At 42.2% G+C, this 25,311-nt stretch overlaps 1 protein-coding gene across 2 annotated transcripts in view; it reads left to right on the top strand.

Moving 5' to 3' along the window:
- Positions 1–19,447, top strand: part of LOC122934945 (fetuin-B-like) — a 53,882-nt gene extending 34,435 nt beyond the window's left edge. Inside the window, exons 3-7 of one of the 2 annotated variants that reach the window (XM_044290622.1) lie at positions 4,010–4,097; positions 4,177–4,343; positions 8,618–8,731; positions 16,707–16,793; positions 18,743–19,447. In XM_044290622.1, coding sequence (XP_044146557.1) covers positions 4,010–4,097; positions 4,177–4,343; positions 8,618–8,731; positions 16,707–16,793; positions 18,743–19,378 — 1,092 coding nt within the window. In that variant the 3' untranslated portion in view covers positions 19,379–19,447. Of the gene's footprint in view, positions 1–4,009; positions 4,098–4,176; positions 4,344–8,617; positions 8,732–16,021; positions 16,175–16,706; positions 16,794–18,742 lie in introns of those variants that run through there. The other variant, XM_044290623.1, reaches the window with a different exon arrangement.
- The last annotated feature ends 5,864 nt before the right edge of the window (positions 19,448–25,311 follow it).

Genomic DNA, 25,311 nt, shown 5'->3' with positions numbered 1-25,311 from the left:
CCTGGAAAGGCAAAATTCCCAAAAGTCTTTGGCTAGAGAACATAGAACCTTGGAACGTGTCCCACCCAGGCAGTTCACATAACGGACAGCGGAGATATTGTCCATCCGTAAACGAATACACGCTCGAACCGAGTCCTGTGCAAAGCTGCGGATCGAAAAGGACCCCGCTAAGAGCTCGAGAGCATTGATATGCAAGTGCAGTTCGTCCGGGGACCATGCTCCTCCCGTGGATATCCCCTGACAATGGGCTCCCCAGCCCATGAGACTGGCATCCGACTCGATGACCAGGTCCGGGTGTGGGCCAAAAATGGCACGGCCGTTCCACACTGCCAAGTTGTGGATCCACCACACCAATTCGTGTCTGGTTTCCGTATCCAAAACCAGAGTGTCCGAATATGAGGCCCCCGCTCTGAGGTGAGCGATCTTGAGCCTCTGAAGAGCTCGATAGTGGAGAGGAGCTGGGAAGATCGCCTGGATGGACGAGGAAAGAAGACCTATCAGACGAGCTAGCTGACGAAGGGAAACCTGTGGGAGGGCGAGAGAATGACGAATCTCTTTGCGGATCGCTTTGACTGCAGGCAAGCTGAGCGTTTGACTCCCAGAATCTATGGTAAACCCTAGGAATTCTATGGACGTGGCCGGAATGAGGCAAGACTTCTCCAGATTGAGAATAAATCCTAAGTCTTGAAGAAGGTCTTTGGTCAACCTCAGGTGACCAAGCAGAAGGAGAGGACCTTGGGCCATAATCAGGATGTCGTCCAAATAAATAATCAGACGAATCCCCCTCCCTCTGAGCCAGGCCACCACTGGTTTCATGAGTTTTGTAAAGCACCATGGTGCGGAGGACAGACCAAACGGGAGGCAAGTAAAGCGCCAGATTTGGTCTTTCCAATGAAACTGAAGGAGGCTGCGGGATGCCGGAGCCACCGGGACTGTGAGATATGCATCCTTCAGGTCTAATTTTACAAACCAGTCTCCTGGTTGCAGCATATCCCTCAACAGATGGATGCCCTCCATCTTGAAATGTCTGTAACGAACAAAGACATTCAACTGCTTGAGGTTTATGACTGGACGAAATTGGCCACCCTTTTTCTGGACCAGGAAGATACTGCTTAGTATTCCTGAATGAGGATCGGGAGATAACTCTATCGCCTGTTTCTGGAAAAGTGATGCAAGCTCCGCGTCCAAGAGGGACTGGGTTAGGTTTGAGCAAGGAAAACTCTGAATGTGAGGGAGGTTCGTTGGGGTGGACACCAACTCGATGATGAACCCCTGAACCGTGGAGAGGACCCACTGATCTGAGGTTATCCTTGACCACGCATGGGAAAAGAGATGGAGTCTTCCCCCAACCTGATGTGAAATGGGATATGGCACACAGAGATGACTTATCATACGGGCGTCTGGATCCTGGAGCGCCTCGGAAACCTCTGGAGCGGGAAAAACCTCCTTGTGAAGGAAAGAAGGTAGGCTGGTATTTGGGGTCCTGGAGGGACTGACGATAATTAAAGGAGCCTCTGCCTGTGCCTCTGGGCTGGAAATTGGAGCGGCCGGACAGTCGGCCCCTGAGACTGCCGGCCCTGGAGGAAAAACGAGGCTGGAAAACACGGCGCATTGAGCTCTGCGCCTTATCAAGAGCCGTAAAGGCCCCTACATATTTGCCTAGCTCCTTTATGAAAGGATCCCCAAAGAGGAGGCCCTGAGCTTCTTTACCCGATTCAAATAGGGACAAATTGGCCAGTTTGGGCTCAATCTTCATTAAAATAGCTTTCCTCCTCTCAATGGCAATGGAAGTATTCACGTTGCCTATCAAACATATGGCCCTTTGGGCCCAGCCACTAAGGTCTTCAGGATCTACCTGCGTGCCGGCCATTCTAGCAGCCTCGGCTAAATCAAAAATGTTGGCGAGAGGGCCAGTGACATCCAGAAGTTTATCTTGACACGCTTTTAAGGCAGAGTCAAGCCCCTTGCGTGGGTTAAACCCAGATTTAGCTAGGAATTGGACCACCTTAGGGTCAACGCTAGGGGTTTCACATATCCTATTAGGGATAAGGGGACGAGGGCATTCAGCCCGAAGCTTGCTGCGGGCCTCTTTAGATAGAGGCGTGCGGATTCTAGCTTCCAGATACTGGGTCACGTGGGTGGCGGGAAGCCACTCCGAGGACCGTGGGTGATACAACTGGTCAGGGTTAAAAAGGGGGTCCCCCATAGGGTCAATAATTGCGTCTTTGACGTCTAACGTAGGTTCAGCTATGACACCCGTTGTCAGAGACGGGCCTTCAAGTGCAGGGTCAACTGCTATATCATTTAAATCATCCCCTGAATGATTGGACCAATTTTCAAAAGCCTCCTCAACAGACTCTGCGTCTGAATCAGAAACCGGCTCCGGAAGAGCCCGGGCGGTTTTCCATAATCGTGCCCTTTCTGCCGGGCGCGGGTTAGCTCTTTTACGCGACTTATTTGCGCAGTCAATTGATGGGACAGAGCCATCATTCATGAGTGTTCTGGAGGCAGGAGGGGGCATATCAGAAACAGGGTGAGACATGAGGGCCTGTGAAATTGATTGAGTCAGAGAAGCTGACATGGTCCCCATTGCAGCAACTATAGCATCAGAAATAGATTGCTGCAAGCCTGAAGCCTGAGCCACAGGGGTAGAGGTCTCATTAACTCTGTGAGAAGTGGGGGTAGGTACCTGACCTGAGTGTCTATCCTGAATAGAAACGGCCGGGGAGGCAGGAACAGTAGACATAGTGAACTATTAAACTGAAGGAGTTAGTCACCCCAACAGCAAACACCGACGTAAGAGATGGAGAAAGCGAACAGTAGTGCGACTCAGAAGAAAATGCCGGAGGCACTGAGGGAAACGGACACTAGAGGGGGAGTGGCTAGCACAAGCCTGCACCTCCCTAGTGTAAGGGCCAATGAGCGGAGTGTCAGGCAAGATGACGTCCGCAAATCTTGCCCCGAATCGCGAGATCTCGGCGCCGGAGAGACCAAGCAAGGCTGCGGCTGAAAAATCCCGCACCTCGCGAGATTACAAAGCGCGCGAAGGCCGGGAACAAGGGAGAGGTAAGGAGAAGGGGGGGGGGAGAAAAAAATGGCCGCAAGACCGCCCAGACCACAGAGGGAATGTGCAGCGAGCCGGGATGAAGAAAAAACAATAGGCGGCAATTTGATAAGATGGCAAAAGGACTAAAGGGAAGTGCAAGTAAACGGACCATATAAAAACCGAAACGGGGAGGGGGAAAATACAGTGGGAAGCTGTGGGGACAAATAGGGCAGACACAAGAGCCCTAAAACATAAAAGGGCAAAAATATCTCCAAGTACTAAAAGAATAAGAATAATAAAGATAATAATGATAATACCACTAAAAAACCTAGTATAGAGAAAATAATCAAGGTACTTATCTGCTGGAGCAGCAAAGAAAGAGGAAGTGTCCAGCCAGAGATGTCCCTTATATAGGGGTAGAAGGGGTGGAGTTGTTACCATGGTTACTCTTATGGTTTTTTCTTCAATTGTCTTTGCTGCTAAATTCCAGTAAAGAAAGAGTTAAGCAAATATGAGCCTCCGTGTCTTGATATAAAATTGTAAAAAGTGGTCTGGTCATTAAGGGGGTTTAAGCTAGGGGGGCTGAAGTGGTTAAAGAGGACCTGTCACCACAGTCTGAACATGGAAGCACTGATTGAATGGAGTGAGTCTGTGGAGGTACACCCCCCCCCCCCCCCCCCAACTGGTTACCACCCCTCGTTACCATCACTGCAGACTGCTGGCTATTCATTCATAACTTCTTGTAGAAATAATAACAGAACGGCACAGCATAGAGCCATAAGAAAAACAAAACTGCACATGTTGTTTCCTGAGTCCAGGTGCATAACCTTCCATATATGAACATAGAGCTTTTCTTGCCAACTCTTTGTGTAATCACCGAGCTTCTCCATTGTTCTAAACTCATCTCTAAAAATATGCATTGAAACAAGAATACTTTACAAGCTCTATACTTGTATGCTCCAGGTATATGGTCACTGTAAAGTCATCACTTTCATATCCAAGCCATCGAGAAGTCAGAGACTCTTGAATTATAATTGCACCCTTGGCACAGGTAAGAGCAACGTATAATGTAGGACGTCGGCTGCTCCTGTCAAATCAATCTGCTCATTCAATGACCCTTTTATTATCAGTTCCTTCTAGGGCAGTTGCTCGTATTTGCCCAGACTGCCCCTCTCCAGTCACCGATATCACCCCAGAAATAAAAGCAAAGGCTAATCGCATCATCCAGCAGTTTAATGAAGACAGCAATAAGACGCATCATTTCAAAGTGGATGAAATTGAAAGAGTGAGAACACAGGTAAGATGCAGCTATGCATGGAAGCTCCTTACTTGCATGCAGCCTTGTCTATTTCTGACACAATCAATTGAGAAACCAGATCAGGCATTACATTGTGACACAACTAATTAAAAAGTCTAACAGGAGTGAAAGCCCTGATCACAAGAGCTTACAATCTATGAGGAGCTAGAGGTACAATAGTCCAGCCATCTTTTAGAAAAACTATATACTGCACATAAAGCTGCACAAGCCAGTCTCCAGCCAGTGTCTAGAAGCCACAGATATGAGGGGCCTTAGGGTGTAAGTCATGTGGAGGGTACTGTGTGCACTGTAACGTCAATCATTCATGCAGGATATGCGTAGGGCGAACATACTGCACGTGCCCACACTTCAGTGTACACGGCTCACCCCTGTGCAAATACTGCAAGGGCCAACATTGCTGCACAGTAAATAATAAGGTAATAATTGCTCTCTGCAAAGATCCTTTAGGGTCCTTGCACGAGACCATATGCCCTCCGAAACACGAGTCATAAGATCATATGAGCACGGGACACATTGCTATATGCACTATAATACAAGTTAAACTCTTGGACCAATCCAAGTTTTTCTTTCCCTGCCTTCCAAAAACCCTAAATGGTTTTATCTTTATGTTTTTTATCTTATGAGTTTTTTATGAATTGTATTTTTTACTGTTAAATATTCCATATAGTACATTGTGTGTGTTTTGTGTGTGTTTGTTTTACATAAGTCAGGTGAAATAGAAAAAAAAACACAATTGCATTATTGTTTTTTGGGTTTTCTTTTTTCTTTTCTGCAGCATTCACTATATGGTAAAAAGGACTTAATAACCTTAAAAGGCATCTGTCAGCAGATTTGTACCTATGACACTGGCTGATCTCTTGATGAGCGCTTGGCAGATGAAGGCATCTGTGTTGGTCCCATGTTCATATGTGTGTGCATTCCTGAGAAAAATGATGTTTAAATATATGCAAATGAGCCTCTAGGACCAACAAGAGGGTTACCGTTACATTTAGAGGCTCTGCTCTCTCTGCAACTTGCATGCCCTCTGCACTTTGATTGGCAGGGCCAGGCATGATGATGTTTACACTGCCTGGTCCTGTCAATCAAAGTGCAGAAGACATGACAGTTACAGAGAGAGCAGAGCCTCTAGGTGTAATGGCAATGCCCCCATTGCTCCTAGAGGCCCATTTGCATATATTGAAACATCATTTTTCTCAGAAATGCAGGCACATATGGGACATGGGACCAATAGAGATGCCTTCAGCTGCCAAGTGCACATGGAACAGGTCAGCCAGTTTGAAAGGCACAAATCTGCAGACAGATGCTATTTAATCTTCTGGTCAGTACGTTTACAGTAATAACAGTGATAATAATATACATTCAATAGTTTTTGGTATATATCACTACTATAAAACTTTAAAAGTAATGCTTTGTGTTGGCATATTCTGATTGCTTGTACAATACACTGCAATACTACTGTATTGCAGGGGATTGTGATCTTACTGGTTCTGCCAGAAGCAGCATTTAATATAAGTGCAGGCTTTGGGGGGGGGGGGGGGGGGGGGGGGGGGGGGTTTACAAGGCCCCTGACTTCTATGACATTTTTAGGTCCAAAATGTAGAGCTCATTTAGTGCTCCAAATCCCTTGGTTCCCTTTACATGGCCAAATCAATTTTTTATGTTAAACGTATTTATTTAGAATTTTTGGTAAAACATTTTTTCCCTGTCACTATCTATATTTTAAAATATTCCTATAATCCTGCAGTTTTCACACTGGCTACAAGGCATAAAATATGTCAAGACTTCCTGTTTGAGAACAGCCACATGGGCCATAGACACAAATAGACTAGAGCTGCTCTCATTGACTTCTATGGGAGAATTTTCTAGGCATGTGACAGGAATGTGATAAGCTGTGATCTCACTTGTTGTGAATGGCGGATCCTGTGTTATCTATACTAAGGTGATCTGTCATTCTAATCCTGCCTGTTATGATAACGCAACAGATACTGAAAAGTTACCTGTATTAAGAGGAGGAAGTATCGCCATTAGGCCTAGTGGCCAGTGTGAAAACTGCATGTTTAGATATTTTTAAATAAAAATCATGAAAAATTCAGAAAAAAAATGTTTAACAAAAAAATTGCAAAATATTTTAATAACACACTGCCTAAAGACATAAATATGTCTACCTACAGTCACTGGGAGTTGCTTATAGAACATAGATTTCTACAGCTCAGGAGCAGCTTACTGATTTGGACGTCTGTATTGGAAACCTTAGGTTCCCTATTAAGATATAAAATTATCAGCACAGAATTTTTGTTCTACTTAGGATATTTTCACAAATCTTCCGGCAGACTGTTTCAGCAGAGGAATTGCCTGCCACAGTTCATTGTATCCAGCATAGCTGGAAAAGGCTGGAGCACCACCAAAACCTATTGACTATAATGGGACCCAACGGGAATTCGGTCATTTTCCAGCAGTAGTGACAGGGAATGTTCCACAGGATTGGCGCATAGCAAATGTAGTGCTAATATTCAAAAAGGGTCCAAAAACAGAGCCCGGAAACTATAGGCCAATGTTTTCTAAGAGATGCTATCTTGGAAAACCTCAATGAAAATAAAAAAAATAACGCCATATCAGCATGGCTTCATGAGGGATCGGTCATGTCAAACTAATTTAATCAGTTTCTATGAGGAGGTAAGTTCTAGACTTGACAGCGGCTAATCAATGGATGTCGTATATCTGGACTTCTCCAAAGCATTTGACACTGTACCGCATAAAAGGTTAGTATACAAAATGAGAATGCTTGGACTGGGAGAAAATGTCTGTATGTGGGTAAGTAACTGGCTCAATGATAGAAAACAGAGGGTGGTTATTAATGGTACACACTCCGATTGGATCACTGTCACTAGTGGAGTACCTCAGGGGTCAGTATTGGGCCCTATTCTCTTCAATATATTTATTAATGATCTTGTAGAAGGCTTGCACAGTACAATATTGTGCAAAGTAATTGACACGGAAGAGGACAGTACACTGCTACAGATGGATCTGGATAGATTGGAGCTTGGGCAGAGAAGTGGCAGATGAGATTTAACACTGACAAATGTAAGGTTATGCACATGGGACATACTAAATGGTAAAACACTGGCTAAAACTGACATGGAAAAGGACCTAGGAATTTTAGTGAACAGCAAACTAAGCTGTAAAAAACAGTGCATCAAAAGGTGCATAGATACCCGTGATGAGAACATAGTCCTACCACTTTACAAATCACTAGTCAGACCACACATGGAGTACTGTGTACAGTTCTGGGCTTCTGTGAACAAGGCAGGCATAGCAGAGCTGGAGAGGGTTCAGAGGAGGGCATCTAAAGTAATAACTGGAATGGGGGGACTACAGTACCCTGAAAGATTATCAACATTGGGTATTCACTTTAGAAAAAAGACAACTGAGGGGAGATCTAATTACTATGTATAAATATATCAGGGGTCAGTACAGAGATGTCTCCCATCATCTATTTATCCCCAGGACTGTGACGAGGGGAGATCCTCTGCGTCTGGAGGAAAGAAGGTTTGTACACAAACATAGAAGAGGATTCTTTACGGTAAGAACAGTGAGACTATGGAACTCTCTGCCTGAGGAGGTGGTGATGGTGAGTACAATAAAGGAATTCAAGAGGGGCCTGGATGTATTTCTGGAGTGTAATAATATTACAGGTTATAGCTACTAGAGAGGGGTCGTTTATCCAGGGAGTTATTCTGATTGCCTGATTGGAGTCGGGAAGGAATTTTTTTTTCCCTTAAGTGGGGAAAATTGGCTTCTACCTCACAGTTTTTTTTTTCCTTCCTCTGGATCAACTTGCAGGATGACAGGCCGAACTGGATGGACAAATTTCTTTTTTCGGCCTTATATACTATGTTACTAGTGCCAGCATTCTGCCCAACAAAAACTGGTGCTTGCAGTATTTGGCTATGCTAGTGCATTCACAATTATAAAAATGATGGTGAGTGCTCTGGTTGTATCTTTAGTTTCCTTACCAGCTTGGTATAGAAAAAGAGAGATGATAGTAGAACTGTCAATGGACCTTATCTTACTAGTATGATCCAGTAAATCCATAACAGTATACGTGAAAGAAACAGCGTTGAGCATAAATACATACATACATATAGCTAACTGCTCAATATAAAGAAAACTAAAATACAATAGACAATAAAGAATAAAGGACAACTCCATTATGACTGCTTTTTATATAATGTAGTCTTTTTTTTCTTTTCTAGTATGTGTTCAGCCAATCGTATTTCTTGGAATTCATCATAAAGGAAACTGAGTGTTTGAGAACACAAGCTGATGTAAATCTTGATGATTGCGTGTTCCGTGCAGACAAGGATGCAGTAAGTTGTATTATTTCATATTCTTTTGATCCTTTATATAGTTGCAGCTTTATATTTTACTAATGTACTATCACAAAATACTGTAAGGGCTTGTTCACAAGTCAGTGAATCACGGTTCTGTGCTGTCTATGTTCTCCACATGAGGGGGCATTAGACATACTGAGAGGGGTTGATACAAATTACCACATCACCATTCATTCTTTTCTTGTTGTCTCTAATAAATGAAAGACTCCAAATGAATCATGACACGCACTTGATCGTGAGATTTAAAAGAGTTTTCAGAGAATTTTTTTACTGATGACCTATCCTCTTGAAGAAAAAAAAAGCTATTCTACCACAGTTTTACAGGGTTTTTATTTACAACGTTCGATGTGTGATAAAACTAACCAGTTACCGGTACTTTCATTCTGCAGGTCAGAATGAACCCGGTGGGTTTCTTGCATTTTGATACTGATAAAATAGTAAATACCTTGGAAAAAAATCAGTTTTATTTTTTCATCACCATATTCTAACCCCTAAAACTGAATTGTCCACTTTTTATTCCGTTTCGCAGTTTGCCATATGGGAAAGATATTTTTATAGTATGGGTGTTTTCACCCGTGGTGATACCCATGATGTGCTTTTTTTTATTTTGGGGAAATTGAGGTGATTTGAATTTTTATATTATTTTCATTTTTTTATGTTAAAAACATAATTTTTTTACACTTTTTTATAGTTCCCATAGATAAATATAACAAGTAGTCATTAGATTGCTATTATCATAGACTTTAACGCATTAGCATTGGAGTCTATGAGAAATTGACTAGATTCCTGTGGAGATGGAGCCCTGCTACAGACAGGGGCTTCATAGGAAACACTATGCAGCTGCCTCCTGTCATACTCTATGACAGAGGCTGCTTCATACAAGTTCTGGCTGGCGGAGGGAGCGTACCCGGAAGCGTGTGCTATCGGGTTTGCACATGCTCAAATGCCATGGTCATGTTTGACTTAAAATTTACCATATGTCTACTTTATGTTAGCATCATTTTGGTAATGTTTTTTTTATTTTATTTACAACTTTAGAAGGCTTAGGCCCCTTTCTCATGGGCAAGTTTTCCGCCCGGGTGAAATGTGTGACGTGAACACATTCAACCCGCACTGAATCCTGACCCATTCATTTCAATTGGGCTGTGTACATGAGCGATGTTTTTCATGCATCACTTGTGCGTTGCGTGAAAATCGCAGTATGTTCTGAATCCGGCACACTCGTCTGCAAGGGGCCTTAGAATTTTAGAAGCAATTTTTTTAATTCTCAAGAAAATTTCCAAAATCAATTCAGTTTTGAAGTCACTTTGAGGAGCTTACATAAAAGAAACCACCCATAAATGAACTACACCCCTCAAGTGATTCAAAACTAATTTTAGAATTGTTACTCCACAGGAATTAAAGTAAAATGGAGGTGAAATTTTCAAATTTCCCTTATTTTTGCAGATAATCAAACCTCAACAAAACAAACCTCAACATTTATTACCCTGATTCTGTAGTTTACAGAAACATTCCATATCTGGTCATAAACTGCTATATGGGCACATAACAGTGCTCAGAAACCAAGGAGTGCCATATGGTTTTTGCATTGCAGATTGTGCTGGAATGGTTTTTGGGCGTCATGTTACCCAAACCATGTTGGCTCTGAGGTACCCATAAAGTGGGAACCCCCAAAAAGTGACCACATTTTGGAAACTACACCACCCAAGGAATTTTTAAGTGGCGTAGTAAGTACTTTGACCCAAGAAGAGCTTCATAGAATTGATAAAACTCTGTGAAAATTAAAAAAATAAAATAAAATTTTAATAAGAAAATGGGCCCAAACTTTCTTTTTCACAAGGGATAACAGGAGAAAATCACTCCACAATTTCATCCTATTTTCTACTGAATACAGAAACACCCGATATGTGGTCTAAAACTGCAGTTTGGGGATGTGCCAGGGTTCAGAAGGGAAGGAGCCGCATGAAAAGAAATTGCTTAAATGTTTTTTAAGAGCCATACCTTTTTTATTATTTTGTTGACTGAGCTGTGTGGGTGCTTATTTTGGCTGGACAAGCTGTTGTTTTTATTGGCACTATTTTGGGGTACATTTGGCTTCCTGATCTTTTTTTTATCTCATTTTTTGGGAGGTGAGGTGGGCAAAAATTTAAATGTTGTCAATGTTTTTTACTTTTATTTATTACTTTTATTTTTTATGAGGTTCACTATGTGATACATATGATATGATAACTTTATTCTGCAGGTTGATATGATTATGGCGATGCCAAAGGTTTATAGTTTTTTTCATGTTATACTATTTTGCATAATAAAATCACTTTTTATAAAAAAATATTTTGTATTTTGCATCACCATATGCTAACATCCATAACATTTTTATTTTTCTGCCAATATAGATGTCTAAGGACTTGCGATTTGCAGGACATACTGTATTTTTATTGGTACTATTTGGGGGTACATAAGACTTTTTGCTGACTTGATATTATGTTTTTGGGAGACCAAGGGCACAAAAAATCTGTTTTGTCCCCAGACGGTTGATACGGACGTGGCGATAAATATGTCTATTTTTTTGTTTTACACAATAAGAGTACTTTTGAAAAGAAAAATATTTGTAACACCATTTTCAGCATAATTTTGCAATACCAAATATGTCTATTTTTTCAATTTTTTTCAATTTTTAAATGACTTGATTACGGAAAAGGGCACTTTTTTAGACTTGAAAATGTAATTTTTATAAAAACATTTTTATTTTTTACACTTTGTGTCCCCCATAAGGTCATACAAGACCTTTAGGGACATTTACCATTACATTTTTTTTTATTATTTTTTTACTCTTGATTTCTCCTGTAACTAGGGTTGAGGTTGTGCAGTGGCACAGTACAGATTTACTGCAGAGCTGATTGACGTCTAGGAAGGCCTGGCAGCTCCTGCAGTCTCTGGGCCCGGCGGTCACATATTCACTAGGGCCAGAACAGGATGCAGCATCGTGTTTCCTATCTGTAGACACAGTGCTTGTTCAGTGCTGGTTCTAGGGCACTATACTGCAGATGTTGCACCGTGCTAAAACATTAGAAGCTCCTTTAAAATGACTTTTTTATGATGACTGTGAGGAATATGGAGTATGATTTCATTCCTGCCATATGCTCCAGGAGTGGGCAGAGGAAATCAAACTCCACAGGGGGCCCCTGCTTCAAAGTACAGCCAGATAGCAGAGGTCAGAGAACTCCACAGGAGGTACTGACCAAGCAGGCCACTTGCATACAATTTCACACCTCCATTCAGATCCTGCAGGAAAACTTCCCTGCAGGAGGTCTAGGCCATTCCCCAGTTCAATCAAAAATTATCAGACATCATGGCCGGGCCATTCATTATGTGACGAATACCGCACCTTGCTGCCGCCGGACGTCAAATACGTAGAGCCAGTGAGATACGGTATACTGGTTACCAAGGCATGACGTTACGCCATCCCTGAGGAGCAGGTAAGGTCAGCTTGGTACAATGTTCACAGACTCTTCCTGTCCACATGGACACAGAGAGGCAACAAGCGGAGGGACCCTTTTCACTGCCCCAGTGAAACAGTGCTTCCTCCGCCCGGGAAGACTGCCACCAGCTTCTCGTTTGATATAAGCCCGGTCCACTAACAGGATTATATAGGGTGAGAAACCAACGCGCAGTAACGTTTAACTTGGCCGAAACATGGACATGGGGATTTGTGATCGAGATACCAGAACAGCACAAGATTAAATTATATATTGGGTGGTGGTGCTTTGGGTGGTTATAAATAATGGGTTTCTGTAAGGCTTGGCTGTAGTCACAATAACCATTTAAGCTTTTCATATTGGGGAAATTTGGACATTTTAAGCTTTTGGGGTTTTTTACATTTTTTTCATAAATATTACTGAATGTAGCTAAACTGAATACCTATATTTTTACATTTTTTATGAAAGCAAAAAGGAAAAAAATGTGTGTACGTTTGTATATTGCACACACACAAAGTCCGCTATACGATTGCTAAAACGAATACATTTTTTATGAATGAAAAATGGCTTATGTAAAGGTCTTATCTGTGATGTTCTGACCTCATAAACACTAATTCTAGCTAAACTCTTAGCAAACTGATAAGAATATGGCTTATAGAGTGTTTATGAGGTCAGGAGATCACAATAAGCCCTCTACATGAGCTGTCATATCACCTGACAGAACTCAGGAAAGATAGTCTCAAATGATGTTTGACCGCATGTATCGTTAAAACTGCTGACAAATTTTAATAAAGACCAATGAGTAAAATGAAATCATAAAAAGATGTCCATAGCAGTTAACTATAACGTAGGCAGACTTTATACTTGTCTAAATCTAAGCCAGCTCCCTTGCTGCTGTAAATTTAGACAATTTTCTACATTAAAACAGACGCAGAAAATGATAAATGAGACGGGCCAGCTGGTCCGCCCTTTTACCCGCCCACGCCTTGCCCCCTTTTTTAGACCTGTCGTGAGCAGTGAAAATGGGGAAAAAGTCGCAGATTGCGGAACAAATAACCTTTGCACCGCAATCTGTGACAGATATATGCCAAAAGTGGCATATATTTGTTCCTAAATGGCCCCCTTAGAGTTTATTCACACACAAGTGAAAGTATGCCTCAAAATTTGAACGTCATTCCATTATTAAGTCCAAATAACACTTAGGTGAGAATGTTCTGGCTGTCTTTAACCACCACTCAGGAAAGTGGAAAGGGATTCTATGGGTATTCATAAAATTACAAAAAAACACTTTAATATTACCATATTATAAGTATATTCCTAAATACATTTCATTAGTTATAATGACTCATTTTATCTAGGGAGCAATCATCGGGGGAAATAAAATTGCCATCATCCTATTAGTGCACACAAAACCTGTTGCACAGGTGGACAAGTTACTTCACAACACTAAGGTCCCTTTCACACAGGCGAGTTTTCTGTGCGGGTGCGATGCGTGCGGTGAACGTATTGCACCCGCACTGAATCCGGACCCATTCATTTCTATGGGGCTGTGCACATGAGCGTTGATTTTCACGCATCACTTGTGCGTTGAGTGAAAATCGCAGCATGCTCTATATTGTGCGATTTTCACGCGACGCAGGCCCCATAGAAGGGAATGGGGTGCGTGAAAATCGCATAGCATCCGCAAGCAAGTGCGGATGCGGTGCGATTTTCACGCATGGTTGCTAGGTGACAGTCTATTCACTGTATTATTTTCCCTTATAACATGTTTATAAGGGAAAATAATAGCATTCTGAATACAGAATGCATAGTATAATAGTGCTGGAGGGGTTAAAAAAAATAAAAAAAGTTAACTCACCTTCTCCTCTTGATCACGTAGTTCCCGATCTCTTTACTTCTTGAATGATGAGCTGTGGGCTAAAGGACCTGTGGTGACGTCAGATCACATACTCCATCACCACAGTGATGAATCATGTGATTGGAGCATGTGATCTGACGTCACCACAGGTCATTTAGCCCACAGCTAGTAAAGAAGAGACCGGGAACTACGTGATCAAGAGGAGAAGGTGAGTTAACTTTTTTTTATTTTTTTTTAACCCCTCCAGCACTATTATACTATGCATTCTGTATTCAGAATGCTATTATTTTCCCTTATAACCATGTTATAAGGGAAAATAATACAATCTTCAGAACATCAATCCCAAACATGCGCAATTTTTCTCACGTGAGTGCAAAACGCATTACAATGTTTTGCACTCGCGCGGAAAAATCACGCATTTTCCCGCAACGCACCCGCCTCTTATCCGGGCCCAAAATAAGACGCCCGTGTGAAAGAGGCCTAAGGTAAAGAGCTGCCTCATCCTCCTCTCCTACTTGAAGAAGACATGAAGTACAGAGAGGAGGGTGGGGATGTTACTAATGAGCAGCAGCACTTGTATGCAGTCTGTTACCACAGACCCACATTACCACAGTCTGCCCTGTCCGTCCTCTCTGTACAAACAATAAAACTGGGAAATAGTGGTATTATACCTACTATTAATGAAAAAAATACAAGCTCTTTGCGCACATTTTTGATCAAATGTGTGTAGGGCCCATCTACCAGGCGTCAAGGTGGCTTCTGCAGATGGGTCCCTAACACTAACTGCCTCTCCTGGGCTTGACTAATCCTACAATATTTAGGGCAGTGTAGGAACCAGCTACATATATACTCTGCTCAGAAGCCCCAGGCAGATGAGCGGGTAGTGCTCAATCTAAAAGAGGCAGCTACCCTCAATATATACTACACTATAACAGCATCCTCTCTGTACTTCATATCTCCTTATGAACTCCATTCCCGCAGAGATTCAGCTGAAGATCTTATCAGCAGAGAGGAGGCAGTTATTTAGCTCAGTGTTGTGAAGTAACGTCCGCCTGTGTGATTAGGACAGGTTTTGTGTGCACTAATAGGATGGCGACCATTTATAACAAAGTAGTATTTAAGTATTTTCAATAAATTTATTTGATGAATTCATGGAGAACCCATTTAAGGGTTTGTGGAATAGAAATGTATTGAAATGATTGCCAGCCTTCCCTCTATGACTGTGTATACCGATACACTAATAGGACCACCTCCTTGACTTCAAAGCTCAGAATCAGCCAGAATTTATATGACTGAATTAGGCCTCATGCACACGACAATAAAATGGACACACTGTCAGTTTTTCATGGCCATTTTGCATCAGTTTTTCATGTCCGTTAAAAAATTTATGAATTTGACCCACCCTTCTGAGAACACCCACAGGATGGTAGGCCGCCAGCAAAAATAATGTTCCCCACACTGTAGGAATTTATTTTTTTTGCTGCCCCCAGCTTTTATAATGCCCCCATGTAGGCCCCCAGCTAAATAAATGTCCCCCACAGTGTATATAATTTTTTTATAGTGTCCCCAGCTTTTATAATGCCCCCTGTAGGCCCCAGCTAAATAAATGTCCCCCACAGTGTATATAATTTTTTTATAGTGTCCCCAGCTTTTATAATGCCCCCATGTAGACCCCCAGCTAAATAAACGTCCCCCACAGTGTATATAAAAATTTTTTAACCGCCCCTAGCTTTTATAATGCCCCCAATTTAGGTCCCCATCTTAAATAATGTCCCCCATAATGTGTTTCTTTTTTTTTTTAGGGCCCCCAGCTTTATAATGTCCCCCATGGTTTATATAATGCCCCCATAGTGTCCCGCAGCCCCCCCAACAACAAAAAAACCTCACCTTATCCACTTGCTCGCGCTGCAGCAGTCTCTTCTCTCTTCACAGAACCCGACCTGCCGAAGGTGCGTGATGACGTCACTGCGCTCTCCCAGATGGTTGCATCACCACGCAGATGGCAGGTCCTTCGGTAGGTCCTGCTCAATGAAGAGAGAAGAGACTGCCACACCGCGAACAAGTGGATGAGGTGAGGTTTTGTTTTTTTAACCCCTAAATGGCCTGTGTACCCGTTTTTAACGGCCGTTAGACGGGTGCATTCCTGTCAATTGGCCGTTAAAAACGGTCCCATTGATTTCAATGGGGTCCGTCCGGCCGTGAAACATGTCCTATTTTTGGACGGACGCTATTCACTGGCTGTTAAAAAAAATGGCCATGTGAATAGCCCCATAGACTATCACTGGTGCTAAAAATGGCCGTGTGCATGTAGCCTAACAAGTTATACTGAATTTTTTCCCATAAAACTACTGCTCTGCTCAGCATCTCCTGCTCTATAACATGATGCCTTCAGCTCAGATACCATGTTCAACATGACAGGTTCCCTTTAAACATCACCTTGAATTTATGGCTTCTGGGGAAAAAAATAATTATTTGACCGCACCAACATATGGGGGTCAGTCTGCTATAGGTTTCAGCATGGTATGTTTGTCAGATAGTAGAGACAAAAAAAGAGATTGTTAGCTGCAAATACCAAAGTAATAAACAGCAGACATAACTGAGGTGTTCTTTTCCACAGCATGTTGGTTTCTGCACAGGAGGTGTTTACCACACACCAGAAAGGCAAGAAAAGTATTACGTGTCCTGTGAAATCTACAACCCAAGGGTAAGCTGTGTACATGCTTCAAATTGATAATCAGTCACATTTTGAACTAGACATGTGGGTTGTTTTTTTTACTCGGGAAGCCTTTCACTCAGAATAGTAGAGAAATACAAAAAGTGATTGGCCAAACGATTGCTCTTGCTGATATTTCAAACAAAGGTCAGTCAAAATTAGCCATTGCAACTGACATCTCATGGTATTGGCGGATTCAATGCACATAGTAAAGTTGTGTGTTATATGGCAGCATTATGCCTTACATTATGGCATTCATAAGCCTTCTGTATGCTGCAGAATGTTGTCTTCCCTAGAAGCAGAGAGTGCCATACTTTTGTTTTATTTCCAAATTTTGTAATTCATGAGAAAATAACCTAAATGCTCCCCGCCACTCCATTCATTCTCTATGGTGCTGCTCGGCTGTCTCTGACAGTCCCAGAAAGTCCATAGAATGAATGGAGCGGCACTCCATTGGGATCAGAGGTGGTCCCAGCTGTTGGAACCCTACAGATCAGTTAGCTATCCCCTATTCTGTCATATCCAGGGGATAGGGGATAACCTTTAATAACCAGAATAAATGGAAATGACTTTTAATCTCAGAAATATGTGCAACAAATCCGTAGCATGTGAATATAGCATTAGGCCACTTTCACAGTGTTTCACAGTGCTGTTGGCTTCCTTTTCTGAGCTAAACCCTGCTGACTAATGTTTTTATCAAAAGCAGCATGTCTGAGTATAGGGTTTTTTCTGTTTTTTGCCTCCATGGCAAAATGAAAACACCATAAAACACATCTCAAACTCTTGGTGTAATAGACTATGTGTTTTAAAATGCTGAAAAAAAACCTGTGTGTAATAGGCCTAATGATTGGTGTAAGGCTACTTTCACACTTGCGTTGTTGTTTTCCGGTATTGAGATATGGCAGAGGATCTCAATACCACAAAAAAAAAAAAATAAGTTTAGTCCTCATGCATTCTGAATAGAAAGAGATCTGTTCAGTATGCATCACGATCTCTTCTGTTCCGGCAGCATTCCGTTTTGTGACCGGACACAAAACCGCTGCAAAACTTTAAGGATAGGTCTACACGACAACATTTGTCGCGCGACAGGTAGGGCACAACTACACTGCAACATTTGTAGCGCAACATTTTGTCGCACCAATGTCGCACAACAATTTTTATAATGGCAATCTATGGTGTCGCACTGCAACATGCAACATGCTGCAACTGCGACGCAACAGTCGCAGAAAAATCCATCTCGAATGGATTTTCTGTGACTGTTGCGTTGCAGTCGCAGAATGTTGCATGTTGCAGTGCGACACCATAGATTGCCATTATAAAAATTGTCGCGCGACATTAGTGCAACAAAATGTCGTTGCGTAGACTTAGCCTAATAAGCTGTGCACCTATGTCAGTTGGTTATGATCTTAGCAGATTTTTGCCTCAAGATGTCAATGAGAATGTTTCCATTCACTGACAACAACTAGACGGTTTTTAAATTGTAAGGAATTGGTAGACAAATGTGGTAATTTATCAAACTGATGTAAAGTAGAACAGGCTTAGTTGCCCATAGCAACCAATCAGATTCCATCTATAATTTTTGACAGCTCCTTTGTAAATGATATGTGGAATCTGATTGGTTGCTATGCACAACTAAGCCAGTTCTACTTTACACCAGTTTGATAAATGACCCCAAAATATTTTAGCTTCCCATGACTTTTTATTATACAGCAATTTATCTATAATGGATTAAAACTAGAAAATTACTAAAGGGGGTCCTGATCGGCAAGGGTGCCAGGAGTTGAACCACCACTGATCACATAATGATGACCTTTCCTTAGGATAAGCCATCTATATTAAACTCGCGGAAAATCCCTTTAAATTGATTTTATCTATTTGTTTAGTATAATAAATATTTTGTTTTAAATAAACAAAAGCCTGAATATGATTTTTCTTTTCAGGTTGATAAAGACTATGATGATCATAGACATCGGCTTTGTGGTCATGGACCAGATAGATCAAATAATAAACAAGGAGAAGAAAAGACCACAGTCCCAGGCGCAGATGCAGCAGAAGAAATGCAAAAAGGTGCTGGGGAGGCAGGAAAAGGCAAAGAGGCACCTGGCAATTGTGAGCATGGGCGATGCCCACTCCACAGGGGTCATAAACATCATCGTTGCCGACATGATCACCATCATCATTATCCTCACCATCATAATCATTCTCACCATCATGACCATCCTCACCATCATGACCATCCTCACCATCATGACCATCCTCACCACCACCATCATCATCATCATGATCACCACAATCATACTGCATCTAAGGATAGCAGCTCATCCGAAGAACAATCTGATAAAAAAACTTTTGAAAAAAGATCAAAAGGTTCAGTTGAGATTTACTATCTTTCTGCTGTGGGAGAGTGTGTTCCACATCCTACCATTGTCCACCAACCTCAAAAATATGAAAAGCCTGGGAAGCATGGAAAGTTTGATAATATAGAATTTCCAAGTGAACAATCAAAACTGAAAAGATGTCCAGGTGAACCAATGGTAGAATTACCACAAATTGTTCAAGATTGTCTTTTTAAATAATCTAGAGCAACAGCATCTGTCTACTATATATGTTATATAGAGCAACAATAAACATTTATGAAACAAAAATTAGCAGTATTTGTCACCTTCAATGCATGTCATAAAGGAAAAATCTGAATAAGACTTAGGCTCCTTTCACACCTGCGTTCAGGTGTCCGCTCGTGAGCTCCGTTTGAAGGGGCTCACAAGCGGCCCTGAACGCAGCCGTCTGGCCCTAATGAATTCTCAGTGGAGGCGGATCCACTGAGAATGCATCCGTCTGCCAGCGCTCAGCCTCCGCTCCGCTCAGTGAGCGGACACCTGAACGCTGCAAGCAGCGTTCGGGTGTCCGCCTGGCCGTGCGGAGGCGAGCGGATCCGTCCAGACTTATAATGGAAGTCAATGGGGACGTATCCGCTTGAAGATGACACCATATGGCTCAATCTTCAAGCGGATCCGCCCCCCATTGACTTTCAATGTAAAGTCTGAACGGATCCGCTCAGGCTACTTTTAGGGTCCATTCACACGTCCGTTGTTTCTTTCCTGATCTGTTCCGTTTTTTGCTGAACAGATCTGGACCAGATCTGGACCCATTCATTTTCAATGGGTCCTGAAAAAAAATCTGACATTGTGCTGTCCGTTTTTTTTCAGGACCCATTGAAAATGAATGAGTCCTGATCTGGTCCAGATCTGTTCAGCAAAAAACGGAACAGATCAGGAAACAAACAACGGATGTGTGAATAGACCCTTACACTTAGACATTTTTATAAGTTATAATGCAGACGGATCCGTTCTGAACGGATGCAAACGTCTGCATTATAGGAGCGGATCCGTCTGATGAAACATCAGACGGACCCGCTCCGAACGCTAGTGTGAAAGTAGCCTTAAAGATTCACTACCTTTTCACACAACTCTGCATAAATCAATAGTACAAGCAAGTATAAGAAACTTTGTAATCTATTTTATCAAACAAAAATGCCTTGTTCTAGAGTCATCAGCTGCCCCCTTCCCCCTTTCTAAAATAACTTTGACCAGAAGCAAACTAGGAATTTTACGTGGTCCTGGAAAAAACTAAAAGTGGCCAACACTAGTACGTGGGGCCAACAGAATAACATAGTAATGCACAAAATACTGCCTCAGCAGAACCAAATATCACAGTACAGAACAATATACTGCCCCAGTAGAACCAAATACCACAGTTCAGAACATATTTGACACTGTTTCCATGCAGAAAAAGTGGGAGCTATATGCAGCAAAATTTCAAAGGTCAACCTTTGACAACCAGTCTGACTGTGGAATATGTGCTACACCGTGGACTGACTGCAGCAGTTACAGCATACGCTGCATAGTAGATGTAAAAACATACTGATCTGCTGTAAATGCAGCGGTCAGTCCACAGTGTAGCACAGATTCCACATTTAGGATGGGTTTACACATTACCAGCAAAGTGAATGAGATTTTAAGAAATTTTATCCCCACGCTCCATACAAAAATCATAGCGTAAACTGACCTGTGGTGCAAATTGTAAATCTGCAGCATGTCAATTCGGGTTCGTACCGAACTTTACGATTTTTGGACCCCGGACCCAAACCCGAACATTTCAGTAAAATTTCAGGTTCGGGTTCGGTGTTCTGCGATTTCTCTGCGCTTTTTGAAAGGCTGCAAAGCAGCCAATCAACAAGCGTTTACCTGTCTGACCTTAGAAGCCATCACAGCCATTCCTACTATTGGCATGGCTGTGATTGGCCAGTGCAGCATGTGACCCAGCCTCTATATAAGCTGGAGTCACGTAGCGCTGCACATCACTCTGCTGTTACAAGTGTAGGGAGAGGATGCTGCTGGACTGGTGATTTCAGGGAGATAATAGGAGAGAATCTAACTCAGTGATCTACATACAATTAGTTGTGTGGGTGCAGGGCACAATCTTTTTACCCTGCCCTGAGCCCATTGACCAAAAAAAAACAACTTTTATCCGTTTGATATTTAGGTGGGCGGCGGCGGCCATTTTATGCAAGCTCAGTGCACCAGCACTGCATCTGAGCTTTTGTGGCATTCTAATCCAAGCTTGAAAAACTGCACTAATAATCTGGTTGTAAAAAAAATCACCCTTTTTTGGCAATATACAACATCTGGTGCATTTGCAGGATTAGCCAGTGTGCAATTTTAGCTAGAAATACAGGCATAATTTTCTGGGTTTTTTAAAACACCCTTTTTGTGCAAAATACACTATTTTACATCCCTAGCTGCATCTGGACATGTGAAATTCAAATGTTATATACAGCTTTTATATTCTGTTGGGCAATATACAACATCTGGATTAGTCAGTGTGCAATTTTAGCTGGAAATACAGCCATAATTTTCTGGGTTTTTAAAAACACACTTTTTGGCCAAAATGCACCATTTTATAGCCCTTGGAGCATCAGCACATGTGAAATTAAAGGGTTATATACTGCTGTCATATCCAGTTATTAAACAAACACCCATTAGTGCAAAAAAAAAGTTTATTTGGCAGCCTTTGCTGCATATGTCATTGCGAGATACACCCTTTAAATACAGCGGTTCTATTCAGATATTTGAAATACCGCCATTTTGTGCACAAATCTTTAATTGCAGCCTAGTGTGGGTCAGGCCGTGTGAGATACACCATATATATACAGGGGTTATATTCTTCTATTGATTAAACACCCTTTGTGGGGCAAAATACACAATTTTTCATGCCTTGCAGCATCGAGAGGTTTGAAATTCCAGGGTTATATACTGCTGCCATATTCAGTTATTAAACAAACACCCGTTTGGGCAAAAAAAGGTTTATTTGGCAGCCTTTGCTGCGTATGTCATTGTGAGATACACCCTTTAAATACAGGGGTTCTATTCAGATATTTGAAATGCCGCCATTTTGTGCACAAATCTTTAATTGCGGCCTAGTGTGGGTCAGGCCGTGTGAGATACACCCTATATATACAGGGGTTATATTCTTCTATTAATAAATACAACATTTTTCAGGCCTTACAGCATCAAGATGTATGAAATTCCAGGGTTATATACTGCTGCCATATTCAGTTATTAAACAAACACCCATTTGGGCAAACAAAAAGTTTAATTGGCAGCCTTTGCTGCATATGTCACTGTGAGAGACACTTTTTAAATACAGGGGTTCTATTCAGGTATTTGAAATATAGCCATTTTGGCTAAACAAAATTAAAATAAGGCCTAGTATGGTTCAGGGCATGTGAGATTCACCCTGTACATACTGTCGTTCTATTCTACTATTAATTAAACACCCATTTAGGGCAAGATCCAAAATTCGAGAAATATGAGGAGAGCGTCAAATAAGAGACGTGGCACAGGTCATGTGGAGCTGCTGGTGGAGCTCCTGTTGCAGGGAGAGGACGTGGTCGATCTGTGCCAGCTACACGCACAAGTGAAACCCCTTCCTCAGATGCGAGTAGGCGACAGAACTTTCAGCGGCAATTAGTTGGGCCTAATGCGGCTCTACGAATGGTGAGGCCTGAACAAGTATAGGCGATAGTAGATTGGGTTGCTGACAGTGGATCCAGTTCCTTCACATTGTCCCCCACCCAGTCTCCTGCTGAAAGACCACAGTTGGCACCTGCAGCCAATGTCCATCAGTCTTTCACCTTACCCCCTTGCAAATCAGCCAAGCAGTCTGAGCCCCAAGTCATGCAGCAGTCTCTTCTGCTTTTTGATTACTCTGTTAGCAGGGTTTCCCAGGGCCATCCACCTATCCCTGCCCCAGAAGTGGAAGAGATTGAGTGCACCGGTACCCAACCACTTATCTCTCAAGATGAGTACATGGGAGGACCATCGCAGCACGTCTCGGATGATGACGAAACACAGGGGCCAACTACTGGGGCTTTCAAAAGTGTGCAGACTGACAAGGAAGGCAGGGGTGAAGACTGGGTGGAAGATGATGTGGAGGACGATGAGGTCCTCGACCCCACATGGAATAAATGTCATGCGAGTGACCTATGTAGTTCAGAGGAAGAGGCGGTGGTCGCACAGAGCCACCAGCACAGCAGAAGAGGAAGCAGGGTGCAAAAGCGGAGCGGCAGTCCTCTAGACAGTACACCTGCTACTGCCCACCGCAGCAAGGGACCGAGCACACTGCTGGATCCCCGTTACAAGGACAACGTACCGTCCTTAATTTTGTCACTGGAGCGTGATCGTAAGATGCGCGAGTACAAGCGCATGCTGGTAGACGTGCTGCTGGTGGCATTCCCACCTGACAGCAGGGGCACAGTGGAAGCACAAGGCGAAGGCAGAGGACGAGGAAGAGGTCGCCAACGCAGCTGGGGCACCGCCAGCACCTCAGACGGTAGGGTTAGCATGGCCGAAATGTGGAAAAGCTTTGTCAGCACGCCACAACAACCAGCACCACCAGCTGATATGGAACGTCTTAGCAGGAAGCAGCATATTACCAACATGGTGGAGCAGTATGTGTGCACACGCCTACACGTACTGAATGACTGGTCTTCCCCCTTCAACTTCTGGGTCTCCAAATTGGGCACATGGCCTGAGCTTGCCCTTTACGCCTTGGAGATGCTGGCCTGCCCTGCAGCCAGTGTATTATCTGAACGTGTGTTTAGCACGGCAGGGGGCGTCATCACAGACAAGCACAGCCGCCTGTCCACAGCCAATGTGGACAAGCTCACGTTCATTAAAATGAACCAGGCATGGATCCCTCAGGACTTGTCCGTACCTTGTGCAGAATAGACATGTATACCGGCACTAACTAACCATTGTTATACTGCAGCGCAATTGTTCATTCTTGTATTTTGGATATTTCACACTCTTTTAGAGTGTACCCTAATTTTAAAAAATAAAATTAAAACCAAAAACCAGTGTTGGCTACCTCGTCCTCCTCCACCGCCGCTTCCACCTACACCGCTACGTCCACCGCCTCCTCAAACTCCTACTCCATATGGAACTCCACCTCATAAATAGTGTTGAGAGCGAATATTCGAATATCGAATTTTTTTAGCGAATATCGGCACTTCGCTAATTCGCAAATATTTCGAATATAGTGCTATAAATTCGATATTTTGAATATTCTTTTTTTTTTTTTTGTTATATTTATTTCTTTCCCACTTCCCTAAAGTTGTTCTTACCTGTCCTTAGGATTCCTGACTTCCTGGCTGCTCCAGTCACTGCCCATTACCGCTTCTGCCGACTTCCGTGCTCATGGAGCGTCCCCATCACCATGGGAACGTCTCCATACTAGAATGTACTGTCGGATTTGAGAATTACGTTGAAATCGCAATGCAATTAATTGAAGTTATAATAATCGAATTTCGATTTCAGCTTAGCACTGCTATATTCCAATATTAGGCTACAATTAACGAATATGGAATGTAGCAGTAATAAGTTGAAATCGAAATTTGATTATTATAACTTGAATTAATCGTATTGCGATTTCAACTTGGACCTGGTTTACTATGGTTGGCTTGGTAGAATTAGCGAATATGACGAATGTATTCATCATATTCCTCAAAACGAAGATAACAAAGTATTCTCCATCTTCGTTTTAGCTACCTATTTGTCAACTTCGCTAATTCTAGCAATCAAATAGGAAGGTTTACTATAGAGACAGCTGTGTTTAATTCGCTATGCGATTATATTACATTGCTTTTTTTTTTTATAAATAGAATCATTATAATAATCAAGTATTTAACTATTCAATTTTTTTAAGAAAAAGCAAAGTAATATGATGGCATAGCGAATTAAACTTAGCTGTCTCTATAGTCAAGTTTCCTATTTGATTGCTAGAATTAGTGAAGTTGACGAATAGGTAGCTAAAAACGAAGATGGAGAATACTTTGTTATCTTCGTTTTGACAGGTTTAAAAAAAAAAAGTAATTTACATTTTCGGTTGAAATTCACCAATTTTTGGATGTATAGTACCACTGCTATACCTAGTAAGTAGGCCGGTTAAA

Source organism: Bufo gargarizans, chromosome 4 (assembly GCF_014858855.1).
Source record: "Bufo gargarizans isolate SCDJY-AF-19 chromosome 4, ASM1485885v1, whole genome shotgun sequence".
NCBI lineage: Eukaryota > Metazoa > Chordata > Amphibia > Anura > Bufonidae > Bufo > Bufo gargarizans.
Note: the sequence above shows the minus strand (reverse complement) of the source record. Positions and strands in the feature narration are given on the sequence as shown.